General features: G+C 39.2%; 1 protein-coding gene across 5 annotated transcripts in view; it reads left to right on the plus strand.

The window, feature by feature from the left end:
* Positions 1-24683, plus strand: part of MYO16 (myosin XVI) — a 783767-nt gene that overhangs the window by 674513 nt on the left and 84571 nt on the right. For all 5 annotated transcript variants that reach the window (XR_012222718.1, XM_073556817.1, XM_073556818.1 and 2 more), the window contains exons 29-32: positions 4114-4210; positions 17574-17814; positions 19006-19316; positions 21429-22580. Coding sequence is in view for 4 of the 5 variants with exons in the window: in XM_073556817.1 (XP_073412918.1) it covers positions 4114-4210; positions 17574-17814; positions 19006-19316; positions 21429-22580 (1801 nt within the window). In the remaining variant the exon portion in view is untranslated. The remainder of the gene's footprint in view (positions 1-4113; positions 4211-17573; positions 17815-19005; positions 19317-21428; positions 22581-24683) is intronic.

Raw genomic sequence — 24683 nt, forward strand, 5'->3', positions numbered from 1 at the left:
GACAATGAGCGGACAACGGCCATGTCCTTGCTGGAGAGGAGAGTGAGATGGTGACAGAACAGCTCATCTTCACTGAGTTAGAAGTGCCTGAAGAGAACTTTGGTACTGCTCAAATTAGAGATCTTACATTGAAGGGGGCATTTGATAATGTTACCGTATGTAATGGGGTTGCTCAAGAGCCTTGGGCTGATACCAGGTTCCCTCACTTTGCAGTCAATGGTGATTTCTTGTATCAGGTGACCAAACTGACGGGAGATAGTGGAGCAGCTGTTAGTTCTGGGTCCTTGCTGGTGGAGGGTATTAGACAAAGCCCATTCTCATGTTTTGGTGGTACATCTGGGGGTAGAGAAAATTCAGGAGAGAGTAATATGGAGGTTCTATTTTCCTGGATGTTACAGAGAGATCCTAAATTATTGTAGGTGCTGCATCACCTGTCAGATAACCACTCCTACTTCTCACTTCCGAAGCCCCTTAGTTCCAATGCCAGTGATAAAGTCCCCATTGAAAGGATTTCCATGGACCTAATAGGTTTCCTAATTAAATCTGCATGCAGCGATCAGTACATCCTAGTGGTCATGGACTACGTGACCCTATACCAGGAAGCAGTGCCACCGAGGAATTCTTTGGCTAAGAGTTGAACACAACGTATTAACAGAACCACATGTAATGGTGAACCTCAAGCCATATAGAATGCCCAAAGCATGCCACAAAATAATATCAAAGGAGGTGAAGAGAATGCTGGACCTCGGGGTAAAAGAGGAGTCAAAAAGTTGAAGGTAGGGTCCCATCGTCCTTATGTCAAAGCCCGATGGCAATTGGCAATCTTGTAATGACTACCACAGGCTCAATGAGGTGTCCAGTTTTGATACGTATCCGATGCCCCACGTGGATGAACTCATTGAGCGAAAGGGATATGCAAGGTACATCACAACCCTCAACCTAACGAAGGGATACTGACAGATCCCCATGTCCCAGAGTGCCAAGGAGAAGACAGCCTTCTCAATGCCATATGGGTGTATGGCCTTTGGCCTGCAGGGGGCACCATCTACCTTTCAGAGGGCGATGGATCGAATATTGGTTCCACATAAGAAATATGATGCTGTCTACTTTGATTACATAGTTGTCTTCAGCGTTGAATGGAGTACTCATCTGCCAAAGGTACAGGAGATCCTCGATGCATTGAGAACCTGGATTCACTGTAAATCCAAAGAAGTGTGCCATAAGGAAGCAAGAGGCCAGGTGGTTAGGTTACATCATCGGGAGAGGCAAAGTCAAGCCTCAGCTAAAAAAGATCTAGGCAATTCAGAAGTGGCCGCAACTGCTTTCCAAGAAGCAAGTGAGGGCATTTCTTGGAATTGTGGGGTACTTCCGGTGATTTATCCAAAATGTTGCCATAATTGCCGTGCTGTTAACAGACCTCCTTATGGGCACCAAGTCGACAAAGGTGAAATGGACTCCAGACACAGAGGTGGCATTTCATGAACTTAAGTGGGCGCTGGGCAAGCATCAGGTTCTGGTCATACTGGAATTTAGCAAGGAATTAATGGAACAGACAGATGCTTCAGAAGTTGGGTAAGGAGCTGTGCTGTCTCAGGAAATAAATAGAGAAGAACATCCCATTCTGTATCTGAGCCGGAAACTCTCTTCATGCTAGAAAAACTATGCAATCTTTGTGAAGGAATGCTTAGCCATAAAGTGGGCTGTGGATACACTGAAGTATTACCTTCTAGGCCGTAGGTAAAAGCTAGTATCAGACCATGCCCTTCTGAGATGGTTAAGGGAGAAGAAGAGTAAGACTTTAGTTTCCACATAGAGCGTACGTCAGGAAAGTTACATGGTAATGCAGACGCCCTCTCCTGAATTCCCTGTTTGTTGTCTGAAAATGCCGAAATCTCCAGCTTTTGGGCAGATTGGGGAATATATGACAGATTATTTACCTCAAGAGGCATTCCTGATTCTACCTTTGCAAGCAGCCAAGTGAGTCAACCCCTCACAATATATACATATATATATATATTAGTTATAAAATATATCTATCACCAGTATACCTAATTTTTGTCCAGGACTATATTTGTCCAGGACTAATATTTGTACAGGACTATGCTTTATTCAGAACCAAAGGAGTTTTGTTTGTGCAACTGCTTAGGCTGGGGTCACACTGCGTTTTAGGCAGTCCGTTGACGGACTGTGTTACATCGAGGTATAATGCAGTGTAACGCAGTCCGTTAATGCTGCCATTGAGCCCATTGTCAGGCGCATCACGACGCATGCCGTAAAGCGATGTGCCGTCATTCGCTGATGGAGCCTCGGACGGGGCCTGCAGCGTCTGAGGCTCTGTCACTGCAAGCGCAGATGAATCATCTGTGCCAGCACAGATGATTAATCTGCGCTAGCAGGTATAGCATAACGTGATCGCGCTGCTAAAACGTTATGTGAACCTAGCCTTACATAGCTTAGTGAAGGTAAAAGCAACCAGTCTATAGTCCAGATAAGTAAATAGTACTGCTGTTCTATAAGAATTGTCTGAACTGACAGAAACCTTCAAATGTGTGAACAAGGGTAAGGCTCTTTATAAATCTATTTCTAATAACTGTGTCAGTAGTTAAGTCTGGGTTTCCATCCTTGCTTGATAGCAAGAATAGCTAGCACACATTGATATTTTTCAACATCTTAACATCAACATCGTAACAGTCTTAACATCAAAAATATTATATTATAGATCCCAAACATCACAAAATATTCCACTAAGTATGGGAGTCATTGGTCAGTGAAGTATGAATAGCGCATAAGGACCACTCTATCTGTATAATGGATGTTACTATTTACTGACAGCAAATTAAGTTCTAAAGATCTTGAAACCGATCAATTATTGAAATGCAGGATAAATTAGAAAGTTACATAACTTATAGATATAAAATAAGTAAAGCTGTTGTCCCACAATTATCCTCTATCAACAGGATAGGTGATAAATGTTGCTGATCACTGTGGCTCACTCAACTGGTACTTTCATATGTCACAAAAATGTTAGTTCCACGTCTTTCATTTGAATGTAGCTACAGTCGAGCATGAGTAGTGTTGTTTCATTAAAAAAATATGTTTGAACTCAGGAACCCTTTCTTCTGATAGTGGGGTTTCATGCAATAGACCCCCAATGATTAGCTACTTATCTTCTATTCTGGAAGGGAAGCAACAAATCTGGAGAGGTATGTGTGAAAAACAACTATTTTTTTCAAAAAATTATTATTGTTTTTTTCCAAATTTTTTTTTATCATATTAGTACAAATTGTGTATTGCTGGCATTGTACCAGACTGACACATTTCAAACTACAGTTCTTGTTCTTAGTCATATCTCAGGTATGTTATGATATAAAAATGCTTTGAGAAAAAAAATGCAATCATTTTTTGAAATAAATATTTGATTTTATCACTTACCTCTCCGGATCTGTTGCTGGACACATTCCCTACCAAGTTGTCTTCATTTCCTGCTGCCGGCACAGGTCTTCATGTCCCTGCACTATCGGAACACTTCAGTTTATGCGTGAGCTGGACTGGATTATAATTTTTTTCTATGTGAATACACTTTATATTATCACCAATCCTGTGGACAGATGATAAAATGTACTTGTGAAATATAAAGCTATGCAGCTGCTATAAAATGGCCTGTCAGACATTTTAAGCCTATAAAATAATCTTCAGTGCCAGGTAGGAGAATTTAAGACTTGTTCAAACATACCTATGTGGCCCCAAAGAAAGTCAACATTGTGAAGAAAATAAAATTTCATTATACAAATTAATTGGATGGTGTCCTGAGGTTGATCCTAGTCCCCACAAGGGCACCAACTTGCCACCCTACCCCTGCCAAAAGCCTCCATGTTGGCCTTGATTAATAGCACTGACATGCACTGAAATCACTCTCTTGTTTTGTGTATTACCAGCCTGGGCATGCATGGTACTTTCCCTGCTGTAGATAATATATACTGTATATAATATTGGAAACCTCATTTTTATCATCATTAATTCATTACTACTGACAATTTTACTCAGTGGCAATGGTGTAAAATTGGGAATTGCACATATTTTAATATAAATATATAAATTATTTTTGCCTTATAGATTGGAGCTCGAAAAGTTTTCCTAAAATACTGGCAGGCTGATCAACTTAATGCGATGTGTGTTCAACTGCAAAGAAAAATTGTACTTTGCCAGCAAGGTAAAATAATGAAATATTAACTGATTTTGATTACTATATATATATAGCAACAGGTAAGGTGATAACACTATGATGATGAGGGTGGTTTTACTACTGGAACTCTTACAATCACTAGAATGGAATTCTTAAAATCCGCTGTATGATTGAAGCGTCGTACCAGCATGATTGAAGTGAAAATAGTTGTTGCTTTAATAATATATTAAAAGACTTATATTCTCGCATACAATGAATTGAAAACAAATGTGAAGTTTTATATAAAAAAGTTTAATTAATCCCTTCCTGACCGATGATATAAAAGTATGTCAGTATGTCATTATTTTAAGCTGCAATATTATTGCGTCATATTTGCACATTTAAGTCCTGCAACATCCTCCTCTGTGGTCTTCCATTTACTAATATTGAACCCTCCAATCTTTAACCCCTTCATCCCCAAGCTTATTTTCGCCTTCCTGACTAGGGCCAATTTTACGATTCTGAACAGTGTCAATTTATGTGGTAACAACTCAGGAATACTTCAATGTTTCCCAGTGATTCTGAGATTGGTTTTTTTGTGACAGATTATACTTTATGGTAGTGTTAAATTTAGGTCTATCTTTTTTTTGTGTTTATCATTTATTTGTGAAAATATCGAAATTTTGTGAAAATGTAGAAAATTTCGTAATTTTCAAACTTTTAATTTCAATGCTCTGAAACCAGATAGTAATTACATACAAAATAGTTAATTTTCTTGTTGGGAAGTTAGAAGGGTCAAAAGTTTGTTAGCAATTTCTCATTTTTCCATCAGAATTTACAAAACCAATATTTTTAGGGACCACATCACATTTGAAGTGACTTTGAAGGGCGTGTATAACAGAAAAAAACCCAAAAGTGACATCATTTTAAAAAACTGCACCTCTTAAAGTGCCAAAAATCACATTCAAGAAGTTTTTTAATCATTCAGGTGCTTCACAGGAATTAAATCAATGTGGAAGAGAAAAATTAAAATGTTACTTTTTACCACAAAAATGTTGCTTTAGCCCCAAATTTAGCATTTTCATAAGGGTTACAGGAGAAAATAAGCCATAGAGTTTGTTGTACAATTTCTGTTGAGTACACCAAAAGTTTCTGTTTGGGCAAACGGTGGGGTTTGGAAGAGAAGGTGCACCATTTGACTTTTGCAGTGCAAAATTGTCTGCAATTGATAAAGGATGCCATATCATGTTTTCAGAGCCCATGATGTACCTAAACAATGGAATCTCCCACAAGTGACCCCTTTTTGGAAACTAAAACCCTTAAGTAATTTATTTAGAGCTGTGGTGAGCACATTGAACCCACAGAAGTTTCACATAATTTTATTACATTGAGCCGTGAACATGAAAAAAATCAATTTTTAACCACAAAAATGTTTTTGCACAAAATTTTTAATTTTCACAAGGGTAATTGAAGAAAATGGACCATACAGTTTGTGAATAAAATTTTACATCAATACCCCATATGTGGTAAAAAAAAGCAAAACACTGTTTGGGTGCATAGCAGGGCTCAGAAGGAAAGAATGCAATTCTGGAGTGCAACATCAACTGGATTAGATAGGGGATGTTAACATTATGTCATGTTTGCAGAGCCCCTGATGTGCTTGACCTCAGTTTGCAAGCTACACCCCTGAAGGAACTGATCTAGAGGTGTGGTGAGCACCTTAAACTCACAGAGGCTTGTCATGGTTAGGACATGGTTAATGTCCTGTTCTCACAGGGTTAACTTTTGCCGGCCTCTCTTTGGATCTGGGAGGGGTATTTATACTCACTCCAAACTAGCATTCTCTGTCAGTTATACTGCTGTTCTGGTGTGTCTGACCCCTGGTGTGCGTGTACTCTGCATTGTTTGTTTGCTTCCTGTGTATGACCCGGCTTGTTCCTTCGCTCTGTACTCCATCTCTCATTTTTGTACTATTGTCTTTTCTGGTTCTGACCTCCTGGCTTGGCTATCATTACTCCGTTACAGTTTACCCCTATTGTACCATCTAATGCCCTTTCTGGTTTTCTGATCTATTGCTATGTCCTGACTATCCATTCTGTCTAATCCTTTGTACTGTATTGCTATCTCGTGCTTTGACCTCGACTTGATCGGGTTTCTGTCTCTGTCTATGCCCCTTGGTAACATTGTCCTGTAGTTACCTTTCTAGGAGTTTCCCTGCAGCTCCTAGCTTTGTGGAGCTTAGGCCATGCCCCCAGCAGTCACGTGTTTCAGGTCCTGGAGCACGCATTGTCATCACTACTGCCCGCTCTGCAGGTATCTTTGCGCACAGTCTTTGTACTCAGGGCATGTGCACTGGCTCAGTGAGCAAGTGCAGTGCGGTGTTCCTGACAGGCTTCACAAAATTTTATAGCGTTCAGATGTAACATAGTAACATAGTTTTGAAGGCTGAAGGAAGACCTTATGTCCATCTAGTTCAGCCTATTTTTAGTGCAGCTGTTCTGCATTGTTGATCCTGGGGAAGGCAAACAAACCCACAGAGTAGAAGCCAATTTTCTCCATAGGGAAAAAAATTCCTTCCCCTAAGCTGGGTCAACCATCTACCTATAATATTATGTTATTCAAAACCTTCTATACTGTTACTCACAAGAAAAGCATCCATTCCTTTCTTAAATTCATTCAGTGAGTTGGCCATCACCACTTCCTCAGGAAGAGAATTCCAGAGCCTCACTGCTCTTACCGTGAAGAACCCTCTTCTATGCTGGTGCAGAAATTGTCTTTCCTCCAAACGAAGAGAATGCCCCCTTGTTCTTGTCACAGTCCTTGGTACAAACAGTTCATTGGAGAGATCTCTGTATTGCCCTCTGATATACTTGTACATATATATTAGGTCTCAGCTAAGTCTTCTCTTTTCTAGAGTAAATAGACCTAATTTTGATAACCTTTCTGGGTATTGTAGTGAACCAACTCCATTTATCATTTTAGTAGCCCGCCTTTGAACCCTTTCAAGTTCAGTAATGTCTTTCATGAGCACTGGCGTCCAAAATTGCACACAATACTCCAAGTGTGGTCTGATGAGTGATTTGTACAGAGGGAGAATTATGTTTTCATCTCGTGTCCCCAGACCTCCTCTAATGCATCCCATGACCCTATTTGCTTTGGTGGAGCTGCTTGACACTGGGCACTCCAATTTAGCTTCTTATTGACTAAGATGCCTAAGTCTTTTTCCATGTCTGATTTCCCCAGCAGTTTCCCATTTAGTAAGTAATTATAGCATCTGTTTCTCCTTCCCATGTGCATAACCTTACACTTATCTGTGTAAAAATGAAAAAAAATTTTACTACAAAAATGTTGCTTCAGCCACAAGTTTTTCATTTTCACAAAGGTAAAAGGAGAAAATGGACCATAAAATTTGTTGTGCAATTTCTCTTGAGTACACTAATACCCCTTACATTGTGTAAAAATACTGTTTGGGCACATGGCAGGGCTTGGAAGAGAAGGAGTGCCAATTGAATTTTGGAGTGCAATTTTGGCTGGAATAAATTGCTGATACCATGTCACATTTGTAGACACCCTGACATGCCAAAACAGCAGAAACCCCCCACAAGTGACCCTATTTTGTTAACTTGAGGAATTTATCTAGTGGTTTTGTGAGCATTTTTAACCCTCACATGATTCGTAGAATATAATAACATTGGACTGGGCCAATGGAATATTACCTTTCTTTCACTAAAATGTAGCTTTGGGACCCAAGATTTTTTTTGGAAAATGGGTAATAGGAGAAATGAAACAGTGTATTTAGTTACACAATGTTTTATGAGTATGTCAGTACCCTATATGTGGTAAAAAAGCTACTTTTGTGGCACAGTGCAAAGCTCAGAAGTGAAGACGCGTTATATTGGAGTTCAGATGTTCATAGAATGGTTTGAGGGTGTCATGTCATATTGTTAGAGCCCCTAAGGTGCCAAAACAACAGAATCCCCCATAAATAACCCTATTTTACAAACTGCACCCCCCATTCAGTTCATCTAGTTGTTCACACATGCCTCACAGAATTTTATACCAATGGGTGGTGAAAAAAGAAAATGACATTTTTACCACTAAAATGTTGTTTTAGCCTCAAATTTTAAATTTTTATAAGGGCTAATAGGAAAAATGGAACTCCCAGTTTGTTGTGCAAATTTTTTGAGTGTGCCAATACTCTTCATATAATTGGGAAGCACTTTTTCAGGCACAGTGCAAAGCTCAAAAGGGAAGGAACACCATATTTTAGTGCAGATTTTGCTGTTATAGTATGTTGGTGCCATGACCCACTAGAAGAGCTCCTAATGTGCCAGAAAAGCAGAACCCCCTATTATTGACCCCATTTTACAAACAATACCTCTCAATGAATTCATCTAAGAGTGCAGTGCTCATATTGACACTAAGACTGTGTCACAGAATTTATACCATTTGACAGTGAGGAAAAAATACAGATTTTACATTTTCACACTGGGAAATGGGTAAAAATAGCACCAAAATATGTCAGAGTTTCTTCTGAACATGGAAATATCGCATATGTGGCTGTGTAGTACTGCTTAGCCACATGGAGAGACTCGGAAAGGAGCGCTATTTGACTCCTGGAGCACAGATTTTCATAGAATAGGTTGCAAACTCCATGTACAGAGCCCCTAAGTGCTAAAAAAGCAGAATACCCTCTCAAGTGACCCCATTTTGGAAATTATACCCCTTTGAGAATTTATTTACAGGCATAGTAATGATTTGACTACATGGGTGTTTTCCCAAAACAAGTAGCAGTGGATGTTAGAGTGAAAATCGCAAATCTGCCATTGTAGTGCCCATACATTTTAGTTCCCAGTACATTGTAGTTCCCAGTACATTATTCCCATCTCATGCTTCTGGAGAAATGCATCTAAATTAAGTGGTCTCTCATTGCTACAGAATTGGCAAATGTGTGGATACTAAATGTGGCTTAGGAACACTGGAGCTCAGGAGGAAGCAAGACATTTATATTTGGAAAGAACACATAATGGGGAGGAAAAATGAACCCACACAACCAGAGTATAATCCAAGTAAAATGTATGTCTTTATTAAATCACTTTAAAAATAAAAATAAATATAAAATTCTACTGTGTTCAAGTACATAGGGGCTAAGGTTACTAGAGTGCCATTAATAAACAAAATCCAGAACTATCAGTCCACAATTAGATACTACAATATTATATATAATGTCTGATATTAAAAAGATAGCAAAAAGTGCCAATAAAAAGTGCTTAGTACAAATATTTAGACAAAATAGCATGAAAGGTAAGGATATTTACCAGAAAATAAGTGCTGAACCAAATATGATTCTATGATAGCATCAATAGTGAATCTTAATATTACAGCAACACTGTGCTAGTAAAATATCAAAAGGTGCAAATGTAAATTGCTTAGTGCAAAAATTCAAACAAAATCATGAAAAAGCAAAAAAAAAGTGCTTTTAAAGTGATGGTTTTAAAGTCAAAGTTCATCTTTCCTCCACATTACGTGTTCTTCATGAATAGTGAATTCTCTTTGTCCTTCATTATCTATTGGATATTTGTGTGTTAAAAATTTATATTTGGAATCTCAGAATTTGCTGAATTTATTTTGGGGGAGCCCTTTCACTTTTCCGGAGCTTTTGTGTTCTCAATAACGTGGAAGCCCCATATATTTCCATTAATGAATGACATACCTGAGTGAGGACTTGCATTTTTTGTGAATTGATTTGAAGCTTTTATTGGGAACATTTTACGTGATATCTTGGATCACACTTATCCTGTGCTGAGCACTTACTTTGGGGTTTCTATCTAAGTCTCTAGATCAGTGGTTCCCAAACTCCAGTCCTCGCAGACCCCAACAGGTCATATTTTCAGGATTTCCATAGTGTTACACAAGTGAGAGAATTCCTGATGCCTTGATGATACTTCCATCACCTGTCAAATACTAAGGAAATCCTGAAAACATGACCTGTTGGAGTCCGCGAGGACTGGAGTTTGGGAACCACTGCTCTTGATGTAAATACTTGTGTCCCAAAAAATTGAGAAAAGTATTCAAGGAGTGATACCTTTATTGGCTAACCAGAGACATTATATTTGCAAGCTTTCAAAGCTCAGAAGGCCCCTTCATCAAGCCTTTACATCTATTTTTCTGGCTAACACGGAACCACAATATTAATTTGTATTATACATCGTATCTAAGTCTCGGAAAGGCTCTAATTCAGGTGAAACCCCTGACAGATCCATTCACTATAATGCAGCAGAGTTACTCAGGATTCCATCTGGATTTTGTTCAGTGGTAGGCTGGTTTCACATTTGCGTTTTTTAGCGCTGGAATAAAACGCTAACCTGCGCATGCGGTTTTTCCCCTATATTTAACATGGGTGCGCATACCTGCGCGCTTGTAAGCGCATGTATGCGATTTTCATGCGCTGCGTTTTTTTGGGGTGTGCGATTGGATTTTCCAGACGCATCATGTTGCATTTTTTGGCCCTGCAAAAAAGCGCATGCGCACATATGCGCACGTTTTGCGCTAAAAATGGCCATTATAGCCTATGGATGCGCATATGTGCGCACTGGCATGCTCATGTAAGCGTTTTTTTGCATATGCGTTTTTTTTTTTTAACCATGGAATTTAGGGGTTTGAGTTAGAGTTAGGGTTAGTTAAGGGGGTTTAGGGTTAGGGTTAGGGTCAGGGTTAGGGTTGGGTTTTGGGTCAGGGTTAGGGTTTAGTATGGTTTGGTTAAGGGTTAGGGTCAGGGTTAGGGTCAGGATTAGGGTTAAGTATGGTTTTGTTAAGGGTTAGGGTCAGGGTTAGGGTTAGGGTTAGGGTTAGGGTCAGGGTTAGGGTTAGGGTTAGGGTCAGGGTTAGGGTTAGGGTCAGGGTTAGGGTTAAGTATGGTTTTGTTAAGGATTAGGGTCAGGGTTAGGGTCAGGATTAGGGTTAAGTATGGTTTGGTTAAGGGTTAGGGTCAGGGTTAGGGTTAGGGTTAGGGTTAGGGTCAGGGTTAGGGTTAGGGTTAGGGTCAGGGTTAGGGTTAGGGTCAGGGTTAGGGTTAAGTATGGTTTTGTTAAGGATTAGGGTCAGGGTTAGGGTCAGGATTAGGGTTAAGTATGGTTTGGTTAAGGGTTAGGGTCAGGGTTAGGGTTAGGGTTAGGGTTAGGGTCAGGGTTAGGGTCAGGATTAGGGTTAGGGTTAGGGTTAGGGTTAGGGTCAGGGTTAGGGTTAAGTATGGTTTTGTTAAGGGTTAGGGTTAGGGTTAGGGTTAGGGTTAGGGTCAGGGTTAGGGTCAGGGTTAGGGTTAGGGTTAGGGTCAGGGTTAGGGTTAGGGTTAGGGTTAGTTAGGGTTTAGGGTTTGGGTTAGGGTTAAGTATGATTTGGTTAAGGGTTAGGGTCAGGGTTAGGGTTAGGGTTAGGGTCAGGGTTAGGGTTAGGGTTAGGGTCAGGGTTAGGGTTAGTAAAGTCAGGGTTTGGGTAGTGTGAGGAGCCACCTAAAAATGTTGGAAAAAAACGCAAACGCGGTAAAAACGCGCTAAAAACGCATACAAACGCATAAAAACGCTGCGTTTTTTTCATGCATGCTCATAAAAATGCTTGAAAAAAACGCAGCAGTTGTATGCTTATGTATGCGTTTTTTCAATGCGTTTTTTTGCGGGAAAAACGCGCTGCAAAAAAAAGCAAGTGTGAAACTAGCCGTATCCTTTTTTATAGAAGTGCACAAAACTGTGGCCCAACCATGCTTTTATACATACTCAAAAAGACAGACACCCCTATATCATAGGGCCATATAGCTTCCACAGTGTCTTCATCTGCCTCAATATAAGGACTCTTCTGCCAGAAGTTCTGTCTGAGTCACGCATTTCAGAGATTTACATGGAAACCCCGTTGTAAGTGCTCAGTGTAGAGGGCAGGAAAGATGTGGGCTGAGCCTTATGGCGATTTTTGAGAGGCAGAATGAACAAATCAACAGCAGGCCAAAAATTATTGTATTTAATTTTTACATCATTCCTCATGCAGTTTCAGTGATTAGATGACTAAAATTCTTCAGATTGATCTGATTACAGCAATACCAGATTTTTTTTATGTTTTGAACTATCATACATTAAACAATTTTTTTTTGTAAAATAAAGTTTTTATATCCTCATATTTTGAGTGCAATAATTTTTCTATATTTCTGCCAACAAAGTCATATGAGAGCTTGCTATTTGTGCGACGAGTTCATGTTTTTATTTGTACTTTTTTCGGGCATGCAACATTTTTTGGTCGCTTTCAATTTTGATTTTTGGTGGCAAAATGAACAAAAACTAGCAATTCAGGAATTGTTTTTTGTTTGTTTTTATTCCATTCTGTGTGTGGTAAAAGTGATAAGACAGCTTTATTCTCCAGGTCAGTATGATTAACATTTATATAATTTTTTCATGTTTTGCCGCTTTAACACAACCAAAAATATTTTATAGAAAAAAGAATTGTTTTTTGCATCCTTGTATTTTGAGAGCTATACATTTTTTATTTCTCTGCTGACAGAGCTGTGTTGTGGCTTGTTTTATGCAGAACTAGATAGCATTGTCCATGATACCATTTGCCTTTTTGATCATATTTTATTCGACTTTTTGTTTGGCAGTATGATGAAAATGCACATTTTTTTTGCCTTGTTTTTTTCTCAATGCTTACTGCAGTGGTTAATTAGTGTGACAGTTTTATAGATCAGGTTGTTCCGGATGTAGCGATAGCAAATATGTGTAATGCTTTATACCTGTCAGTGTTTCACTGACAGAAGCCTCTTAGACTATGCTCTCAGTATGTGAGAATGTCGTCATGGGTCGCCATGACAATGATCAGACCCTCATGATGATGTTGCATGGATACTGATGGGACAGGAGAGAGAGGGAGCTCCCTCCATCTCAGCCTCCTAAATGTTGCAATTAATATCGATTGCAGAATTCAGTGAATTAAACAGCCCAGGGTGGTGCATGCACCACTCCTAGCTGTGAGAGCCAGAGCTCAGCTATTCAGTAATAATACTAATCTTTATTTTTATATAGTCCTAACATATTCCACAGCGCTTTACAGTTTGCACACATTATCATCACTGTCCCTGATGGAGCTCATAATCTAAACTCCCTATCAGTATGTCTTTGGAATGTGGGAGGAAACCGGAGTACCTGTAGGAAACCCACGCAAACACGGGGAGAACATACAAACTCATTGCAGATGTTGTCCTTGGTGGGATTCGAACCCAGGACTCCAGCGCTGCAAGGCTACAGTGCTAACCACTGAGCCATCGTGCTGCCCCAAGCTAGTGGCGGCGGTCACACTAGCACAGCTCATGTACCTGCACCTGTACCTATACATCATCGGTCAGGAACTCCTTGACGTATAGGTACATCAAATGTTGTTAAAGAGAGTAAGTGGATTGTTCTATACATAAAATGCCCTGCATAAATATCTATTTTTAAACCCTAACCACTTTTGTAATTTGCTCTATTTGAAAATTCCCTATTGCTCTCCTTATACAGCTAATGACTATATCTTTTTTTACTTTACTTCCTGTGACATTTTGCTTGAAGGGATTCTCAAATGAGATGTCAACAGGAGGGTGGCCCTGCATTCTATTCACAGGAGCTTCTATCACCCCCCTGAAGTAGGATGTCATCAAGGTGAAGTCACATACCACATCTTCTATCACTAACACACTTCTTTGATTCCATAATTTATCGCCGTGATAGAAGCAGGGTGAGTGACAGCAGCAATGTGCCCTGATGATGATCCATTTTAGGACAGTGACAGAAGAACACTGGGGTCACTTCTCTACTTTTATCAGCGCAATTGATTCTGGACATCAGCAAAGGACAGCAGTGATAGAACATGTGATAAGAGACCACACTGCCACCACCTGATGATGTTTTGTTCCATGGGGGTGATAGAAGCTGTGTGGAAGTGACTTTAGGTCCATCCTCCTAATGACATGCCATTTGAGAATCCCCTCAAACAATATGTCACAGGAAGTAAAGTAAAAAACAAACAAACAGAAATAGGGATTAACAGAATAGGGAGAATAGTAAGAAATTTTCAAATAATTTTATGTATCCGACAACCCTTTTAACACTGTTTGAACACTACAGTAATCCAGCTCTCTCTTTTTTATTATTCTACATCTTCCCTCTGCCAATACTTCTTCCCAGAGAATATACTGTACTTCAAAATAGAAAGACTTACAATGCTGTCCATAAGCTTTTTTGGCCATACACCTCTGACTTAATCTCCTGATACTCCCACATATCATCTTTGATGCTCAATAGATCCCCTTTTGTTGCTGTTCTCTTGTTTCCTCCTTACATAACTATATCCAATATCTCTTTCTCTGTACTCTGGAACTCTATCCCCAACCATTGATGCCTTCAAACGTCAACCTGGAATCCCATCTCTTAAAAAATGTCTACAACCTACAATAAATCTGCTGTCGAACAACTGCCACATTTTAGCTTTTATTCTCATACACTGTATCCCCGTTTCCTTCTAGATTGTAAATCCTTGCAGACAACGTCCTCACTTCCATTGTACCTTTGCACCTGCCTGTCATATTGATTAGTTGTGCTTGTGGTTGTTCTTTGCTATTTATTGTTAATAAAGTTAAAAAAAAACGTTTTTTAAACATATAAACAAATGAATACATACATAAATAATCATGTATTGAGGATGAGGGAGGGAAAGGGGGGACCACTAGGGACCCCACATCTACCATATTCCAAGTCAAGCACGTCTTTTAACTATGTTCTAAATAAAATTGGATTTTAATTTTATAAAGTTACATACTGGAGATTACTTTTTTCATACATAAATATTAGTATAAAATTTTTTAGCACCTTTCTCCCTTTAAAAATAAAGAAATAAAAATACTGGACAAAAATCCAATCTACTAATGTATAAATTTATTGAAACTATACATAAAATGCCAAAAAAAAAGGAAAATGAGAACGTCTTTTAGGTCACTGCAGTTCCTAAAATAAATACAATAAAGATTAGAGCAAAACATTATGTATCTCAAAATGGTTTTAATAGTAATGTCAGCTCAGTGACGAAAAAAAAAAATCACATGCCCAGCTCCAAGGACGAAACAAAGTTACACGTCTGAGAAAATGACGACACAAACAAAATGTATTTTTTTAAGTTTCGATTTGACTGTGGTTTTTTTTCTTGATGAAGTGAGGAACAAATAAACAGGTAAACCACATTCCTGGATTTTTTTTCCCTTGTCCATTACGTATTTACTGGCAGCGCACATTCAACCCATTCACTCATATTCTCTGAAAACAAAAAAGAGACATGTTTTGTATTGCCCTAATTATATTGAACTGGACACTTTAAAAGCAATGATAGGATTGCATTTTTTTACAATTTTGCCAAATGTAGTATTTTTTCTCTTTTTTAAGTAGATTATTTATATGGGTAAATGTATAGTTTCATTCAAAAACTGTAACATGTCTGGCAAAAAAAAGACTTCATCTAGCTATGCCAAGGGAAAATAAAAAAAAGTTATGGATTTTGGAAAAAGGATAGGAAAAAATAAAGTGCAAAAACGAAAAATTCCTGATTAAGTAACGGATATAGGTGTTTTCAGTCTCTGTGTCTTTTTATTGTAAAGGTTTGTGTGAAATATGGTAGTTCTGTAGTACTGATTTTATTTTCACACAGAGCAAAGCAAACTAAAACTTGAAAACCCTTTACAAATTAGATTTCCAAAAGAAAAACAGAAAGTGCTGCCATATTGGTTGTCACCTTTGTATTATCTTTCCAGAGACGAAGACAAATTGTCATTTTGCTAGGATTTTTTAGGAAAGAGAGATCTTTTTAATACATTTCCATGGACTGACTGTAATAGATTGGTAACAAACATGGCTGTACTTTTTTTATGTCGGTCGTCATATAAAATATACAGTATATATAAAAAAGCAAACAGAAATAACAATTGAAAATATTATACAACCAGTGGCGCTGTGTGAAGGATATAACAGCCGCAAATCTACAGACAACACCACTTTGTCTGAATAATAAAGCAATTAAATATATATAAATATTCACGCTAATAATATCCCATATAAAAATAAGTCACTGCAAAACCAATTATGAACTAGCCGAAAGGAATAGTTAATCCCTCCCCCTTGGATTTTTAAAGTCATGCAGGACTTTTAATGCAGATGAGTCACAATCATCCACCCAAAATTACCTTTGTTTGGTTGAGTCACTGTTCACACTATACTCGGTGATGCCGGTTCAAGGTGCAGCAAGGGATGATCCTTCTCCTGTTCTGCTTGTATACACTCAGATGGTTGTGCCTTTACTGATATCGATAGGAGCAGTAATGATAAGAGTCAATAAAAATGGGGCAGGTACAAATGTTCACCTCTGATATAGTCCAAGGTAGTGGGCGAGGTTCCGGCCGGTAACAATCGCCGTGCTAGCCGACGCTGCACCACCAGTCAAAAGCGGAATATGCGCCGGAGATATGGCTTGAGCCGGCAAGGTGCAGGATCTTGCGTGACGTCACAGTCACGTGATTTAATCACGTAATCGGCTTAAGGAAAGCTGTCAGGACCAAACTACCAAATCCTACATGTTTCGGAAGCTTCCTGCTTCCTTCATCAGGGATGGTCCATGTTCTTGAGGTGGCACTTATATACCCAGCCCACATTTAAAAAAAATCTTATATATTAAAAACAAATAATTCAATTTCGCTATTAAACCCATTCGGTATAAGAGTGTTCATTTTGAATATCCATTCGCTTTCCTCTCTTGACATTTGCTCGATAAAATTGCCTTTTCTCCAACTTTTTTTTAACTATTTTAATCCCAGTTACCGTAGTATTTCTAATAGAGCCTCCATGATATGTAAAAAAAATGATTTGAAAGGGGATGGCCAGTGAATTTGTTAACAATATTCCGGAGGTGCTCAGCAATTCTTGCGCGCATTGGTCGAATAGTTCTTCCAATGTACAACTTCCCACATGGGCATGTGATACCATAAATAACTCCTTTGGTGTTTTAATTGTTATTTTTTAATAGAAATAACAATTGTTTTTTTTTATAGAAATAACAATTGCTCTAAATTTTGATATATTAATATTTTATGTTCTGGTTAGAAATACTTTTTAATCTTTGCAAATTATTTATGCTGTATTTATTTCTTTCTTGACAAATAGAAAATATTATTATAAGTCATAAAAACATTGATTGTATCAGTATATGCTTGAAATTGGTAATGATAATAATGCAAATGAATCTAAATGTCCAAAACAGTTAAAAAGAAATCTCTAAATATCCATAAGATGTTTTCAGATGTAGACTATTTAATATAAAATTGCATATTATTTATTGCTCACTATGATTTTTACTTTAGTGGTGAGGAGGTTTTTAGCCCGTCACCATCTCCGTCGGAAAATGACCATAAAGCAAAGTGATGACACTTGCATTGAAGATTTCCTACTCACTGTGGAAAACTTGGGACAGAAAGCCTACAACCCTTTGGTTCTTCAGAATGTATCAGACATTGCCCGTGAGAAAGACAAACTTCACACCGATCCAGATGTAAATAATGACACAACAGGATCATCTAGTAATCAGAATGACATCTCCACCAGGTGATTTTTCAAATCATAAAGATGTTCATTATGATAATAATCTGAAGATATCAATGATGATTGTTTTACAATACTCAATTTTTCATTTTTGACAAATAAACAAATATTTACTTTGTTCTCAAACCGTGGTAGACAACATGTTATTTGAACCCTGTATGTAGAAAGGAAATAGCCAGTAACTTATTTTACGTAGCCGCATGGACCTCCCCATAGTGCCCTGCAGCTAGGACATCTTAAGCATTATCATACCTTGTAAAGTGGTGGTCTGTTCCTGTACTTGGGCTATCACAGATCAGTGATTTCCAGTGGAGCACAGTTTGTACTGCAGAGTTGTTTTCCATCTCCAAAGTAAATTGGTAAGTTTCTCTCTTCTGTAGTGTGTCAGCTCTTATGGTCTGAAGGGTCTCTTCTTTCTCTTTTAGATTTTAAGCTCTTATGGACAGCAATGTTCTTTCTCTCTCCTGTAAAGTGTAAGCTTGTATGGTCAGCAGGTTCTCTTTTTCCTAAAGTGTTAGCTCTTATTGTCATCAGGGTCCTCTCTATGACTCATGTAGAATGTAAGCTATTATGGTCAGAAGAGTCTCTTTCTCCTGTAGAGTATAAGCTCCTATGATCAGTGAGGTTATATCTCTCTCTCCTGTAGAGTGTGAGCTAGTAAGGTCCTCTCTCACCTGAGAGTAAGCTCTTATGATCAGCAAGGTTCTTTCTCTCTTGTCCCCTACATATATTTTCTAAGTGATTACAAGCTTTCTTGCATTGAGATTCGCGTGAACTTTTTCACCGCAAATCCATTTTTTGGGGAAAATTTGTCGAAGTCAGCAAGTTCAAAATTCAAAAGATCTGCTCATTTTAGCACTAACCTTATTACTGCATATTTAAAGTTCAGAAAAATAAAAAAGTTTTCAAAAAAATAAAACCCCTTCATTAAAAAAATACAGTGGTTTGCTCTTATTGCCCAGACAAGTATGACCAATTACACTTGGCAGACTGTTTACACTGCCTGAATACTGGGAAACAAGCTGGGAATGCTCAACTTAAGAGTAATGAATAGAAATGCTGAGTCTCTTAGCTGTCCTCTTTTCTGGCAAACTGGGACTCCTTTACACTTATTTAATATGTCCCCGATGTCAGCTTATGTTTTGTTCAATTATATATATATTTAAATAATCGTTATTATGCTTCATTTTTCAGGACTGATGAAAAAAATGTGAAGGTTTTGGAAAGTCGTCTTGTAGGATACCGTTCCACACCTAATCTTTTTCATTCTTCTTCTGTGATGACTCCATTTGCTACTGCAAGCTTGTCTCGCTCAGCATCTGGAACTTCTGCAAGATCTCTTTCATTACACACTGTATTAAGCTTCGATGATGGTGGTAATCTACAGTCACCTAGAAAACAACCTCCCCCAAAACCAAAGCGAAATCCTACCACAAGATTAAGTGCTTCTTATGAAGCTGTTAGTGCCTGTCTCATAGCAGCTACTAAGGAAATTGATAATGATGGTAAGCTAAACTTGGAATAACTCTTATGTATTAGCAAATCATATTTATTTTCATGCTCACTACCTTCCTGAGAGCTTTCATAGCTTGCTTTGAAATACCATTGAAAGGTTACTAAAAAATAAATATTTATAGGATATGGACACCTTCAGGAACAAGATATATATTTTTTTGCTTAAGTACATGTATTTTTGGCTAAAAATAAGTTTTATAATTTGGTTTCATTAAAAAAAAAATTCAGTTTGCCTTTAGAGCATCTGGATTGTTATGTCTATTGCTAACTGAATTATAAATTCTCCCATCAGAACAAGCTCACTTTAGGATTCTTAGATAAAGGAGTTATCCCCGGTCAACTATTTGTAGCCTGTCAGCTCAGTTATGTAAAAAGTATAGCTTTGCTTGCCCTCCCCGGGTGCAGCACTGCTTGTTTGCTGCAGCTTCAGTCTTAGTTGATTGGCTGCAACAATGGCATCACATTGACAGCACTAAGGGTATCGTTACACATAACGATGTCCCAGCTATCCCACCAGCGATCCGACGTGGATGGGATCGCTGGGACATTGATAGCTGATCGCTGGTGAGCTGTCACATAGAAAGCCCCTCCAGCGATCAGGACCAGTGAGTACGCTGGTTACCAACATAAACATCGGGTTTCTAAGGGCTGCGGGGCCCTTAGAAACCCGATGTTTACCCTAGATACCAGCGTGCACTGCAGGCAGGGCGGGAGGTGGAGGCAGAGTGGCGCAGACAGACTGGCGTAGCTGTGCTATCTGCTACTCCAGTCTCACAGACTGGAGAAGCAGATAGCAGAGCTACTCCGGTCTGTGCGCCGATTTGCCTCCACCTCCCGCCCTGCCTGTAGTGCACGCTGGTATCTAGGGTAAACATCGGGTTTCTAAGGGCCCCGCGGCCCTTAGAAACCCGATGTTTACGTTGGTAACCAGCTTGCAGCATCACTCATCGCTGGCTCCAGCTGCCACATGCAGAGGTGCGCGTTGGCCAGCGAGAGACCAGCAATGAAAAAACGGGCCAGGACGATCCAGCATGATCAGCGATACCCCGCGGGGGGGGGGCGATTGCTGCTGGATGTCACACACAGCGATCTCGCTGGAGAGATCACTGATGTGTCACAAAATCAGCGATCTCGCCAGCTGTGTGTAACGGGCCCTTAACTCAGCAGCTCATACCATTTTTTGGCTGAATTTCTGAGTTCTGTGATTGGCTGCAGTATTTTCTACATAACGTTACCAGAAAGGGTGAAGCAGCGTGGAGGAGCAATGCTGGACCTATGGAGGATGAGTAAAGTTCAAGTTACTCTTTTATACTGTACATCACTGAGCCTTTAGGCTGAAAATCATTGAAAGAGGCCTACCCAATTAACTGATTTTGCAGCCACTAATACTACAAAACTGTAAAAAGTAAAAAATCTTTAATTAAACCGTACGGTGAAAAAATATTTTGAGCCAAAAATACATGCATTTAAAGGGCACCTGACATTTGATACATGCTGCCCACTCCACTGGCATAATGTTATCAGACACTAGCTGCACGATTTCAGCAAAGTATGTTCAACTCTGAAATACTGTGGCGTTTCAAAGAAATACATAGTTTAATAGCCACCAGGGACCAAAGCGCATGGTAGACTAGTTAGACAGGCTGGTCTCCTATTTCTCCTCGCCCGCTACCTTGGAGTGACAGATCTCCCCATAGGTGCACACACAGAGAGACCTGTCACTGCAGGTCAACCGGCAGGGAGAAGCTGCCATTGTTTCACACATGCAACTAGTATCCTGTGCGATTTGGTCTCCAGCAGCAAATAAACAAAGTTTTTCTCTGAAACACTGCAGAGTTTCAAAGTCAAACATATATGACTGAAATCATACAGCCAATGTCTGATACATTCTGCATGTGTATTGGGCAGAATACATCAGCTATCAAGTTCCCTTTAAGTGAAAAAATTCACCTAAAGGTGTTTATATCCTTTAAATTATTTACACCTTGCCATAGATTATGTACCGATGTTTTCAATTAATACATAAAATTAACAGATTTCTATTAGATGGCTTAATACTGGCCAAAATATCTAATTGAATTAATATACCTTTTTCATTTTAGCTCTATCACGGCCAAGGCCACATAGTGATGATTACAGCACAATGAAAAAAATTCCACCACCCAAACCAAAGAGGAGTCCTAATACAAAACTAAGTGGCTCTTATGAGGAGATATGTGTGCACAGATTAGAAGGGAAGCCGTTAAGTATGTTAATCAAAAAAAGTTATCGTGACTTTGGGACAATGCAAAGGGCAGCTTCTGCAGATGGACCTCACCATGGTAATCTAACTTTGTATATGTCACGGGAGGAAGATGAAAATGAACCGGTATATATTGAAATGGTTGGAAATGCTAAGAAGAATAATTCTACTGAGGTCAACAGTCCTGAACAGGGAGAAGCGGTTTATGAAGAGATGAAATATTTCCATCCTGATCAAATTAATAGCAATACAGTGACAACTGGGAGTTCCCAATTATTTTTACAGAACATAAACTTATCTACAATTGATGGTTACAATGGCAGTAAAAAGGAGGATGTTCAGGTCAAGGAACCTTGTGATATACCAGCTCCATTCCCAAACCTCCTTCCTCATAGACCTCCTCTTTTGGTTTTTCCACCTGCTCCTGTAACTTGCTCTCCTGCTTCTGATGAATCACCTTTGACACCACTTGAAGTTATAAAACTCCCTGTTCTTGAAACAAATATTAACTATGCCATACAATCCGAATGCTCTACTCCTTTATCACCTCAGTGTTCTAAACATCAGAAAGGAGAAAATGAAAGACCATCATCGCCAGCTCTAACTGTGTTTAGTGTATCCAGTAGGATGTCCCCACCGTCTACTCCTCCCATACAACCCTCCTCGGCTTCTTACCAGTCCTCAACATACTTTGCTTTTCCAACAGAGACTCCATATGCTTTGTTAGTTAGCACAGCTAAAAAGACTATAAATTCAGAGACACTAAGATCTTTATCTAGATCTAGCCCTGTTTTGACTGATAGTTCAAGTAGCCCAATGACCAAATTGCCCTTTTCCTCTCCGGTGAAAATTTCACGAACAATACAGAATAAATCTCCTTCTTCATTCCCAAGCAGTGTCACTAATACAAGTCAAGTTACTAGCCCTCTTGATGAGTTAACCACGCTCTTTAATTCGGGAAGGAGTCTGCTGAGGAAATCTGCTGCTGGCCGCAAGATTCGTGAACTTGAAGGTAACTTATTGGTTATATTGTGGCATCCAGTTCTATGAAAAATGTCTTTCTAGTGAATGAATTATGCCCCTTGTCAGGCGCGGACATACCATTGTTGCAACCTCTGCAACTGAATAGGGTGCCAAGACGCAAGAGGGCGAATTTCAGCTTCCAAATCAGGTGGAATTTTTCATTATGATGAGCTATTAGGCTTCAAGGGGCCCAAATATTGTTTTGGCACAGGGCCCCTCTTATTCTTCTGTCTGCCTCTGCCCATTGTTTTTTATATAACATTTCTGTGGTGTCAGTAAAGCTCAATATTTGTATTGTTATTAAGCAAAACTCACTACTACGATTATTACAATTATCAGACCTGAACTAAAGTTTTGTAATACTGCCTAATGCTTTCTTTAGAACCTCCTTACTTAAAGACTTCCATGTATAGAATATTCCCCTTTTTGAAACAACATTAATGAACCTTGCTGATTGTGGTGGCTGAAGCCAATTTGCAGTTGTCTTAGTTTAGCATTTGCGTTCTTAAACCCCGTCTTTACTTTTCTTAATATAGAGGGAACCTGTCATTTTGATTATGCAGTCAGATATTCTGGAAGAATGTTAAAGCGAAAATGAAACTGAAATTATTGATATATATATACACATGTGGTCAAAATTGTTGGTACCCCTCGTTTAATGACAGAAAAACCCACAATGGTGACAGAAATACAGTGGGGAAAAAAAGTATTTAGTCAGTCAGCAATAGTGCAAGTTCCACCACTTAAAAAGATGAGAGGCGTCTGTAATTTACATCATAGGTAGACCTCAACTATGGGAGTCAAACTGAGAAAAAAAAATCCAGAAAATCACATTGTCTGTTTTTTTTCATTTTATTTGCATATTATGGTGGAAAATAAGTATTTGGTCAGAAACAAGCAATCAAGATTTCTGGCTCTCACAGACCTGTAACTTCTTCTTTAAGAGTCTCCTCTTTCCTCCACTCATTACCTGTAGTAATGGTACCTGTTTAAACTTGTTATCAGTATAAAAAGACACCTGTGCACACCCTCAAACAGTCTGACTCCAAACTCCACTATGGTGAAGACCAAAGAGCTGTCAAAGGACACCAGAAACAAAATTGTAGCCCTGCACCAGGCTGGGAAGACTGAATCTGCAATAGCCAACCAGCTTGGAGTGAAGAAATCAACTGTGGGAGCAATAATTAGAAAATGGAAGACATACAAGACCACTGATAATCTCCCTCGATCTGGTGCTCCACGCAAAATCCCACCCCGTGGGGTCAGAATGATCACAAGAACTGTGAGCAAAAATCCCAGAACCACGCGGGGGGACCTAGTGAATGAACTGCAGAGAGCTGGGACCAATGTAACAAGGCCTACCATAAGTAACACACTACACCACCATGGACTCAGATCCTGCAGTGCCAGACGTGTCCCACTGCTTAAGCCTGCACATGTCCGGGCCCGTCTGAAGTTTGCTAGAGAGCATTTGGATGATCCAGAGGAGTTTTGGGAGAATGTCCTATGGTCTGATGAAACCAAACTGGAACTGTTTGGTAGAAACACAACTTGTCGTGTTTGGAGGAAAAAGAATACTGAGTTGCATCCATCAAACACCATACCTACTGTAAAGCATGGTGGTGGAAACATCATGCTTTGGGGCTGTTTCTCTGCAAAGGGGCCAGGATGACTGATCCGGGTACATGAAAGAATGAATGGGGCCATGTATCGTGAGATTTTGAGTGCAAACCTCCTTCCATCAGCAAGGGCATTGAAGATGAAACGTGGCTGGGTCTTTCAACATGACAATGATCCAAAGCACACCGCCAGGGCAACGAAGGAGTGGCTTCGTAAGAAGCATTTCAAGGTCCTGGAGTGGCCTAGCCAGTCTCCAGATCTCAACCCTATAGAAAACCTTTGGAGGGAGTTGAAAGTCCGTGTTGCCAAGCGAAAAGCCAAAAACATCACTGCTCTATTGGAGATTTGCATGGAGGAATGGGCCAACATACCAACAACAGTGTGTGGCAACCTTGTGAAGACTTACAGAAAACGTTTGACCTCTGTCATTGCCAACAAAGGATATATCACAAAGTATTGAGATGAAATTTTG

This window comes from Dendrobates tinctorius, unplaced genomic scaffold (assembly GCF_039654945.1).
Source record: "Dendrobates tinctorius isolate UK_male_01 unplaced genomic scaffold, ASM3965494v1 ptg000240l, whole genome shotgun sequence".
NCBI lineage: Eukaryota > Metazoa > Chordata > Amphibia > Anura > Dendrobatidae > Dendrobates > Dendrobates tinctorius.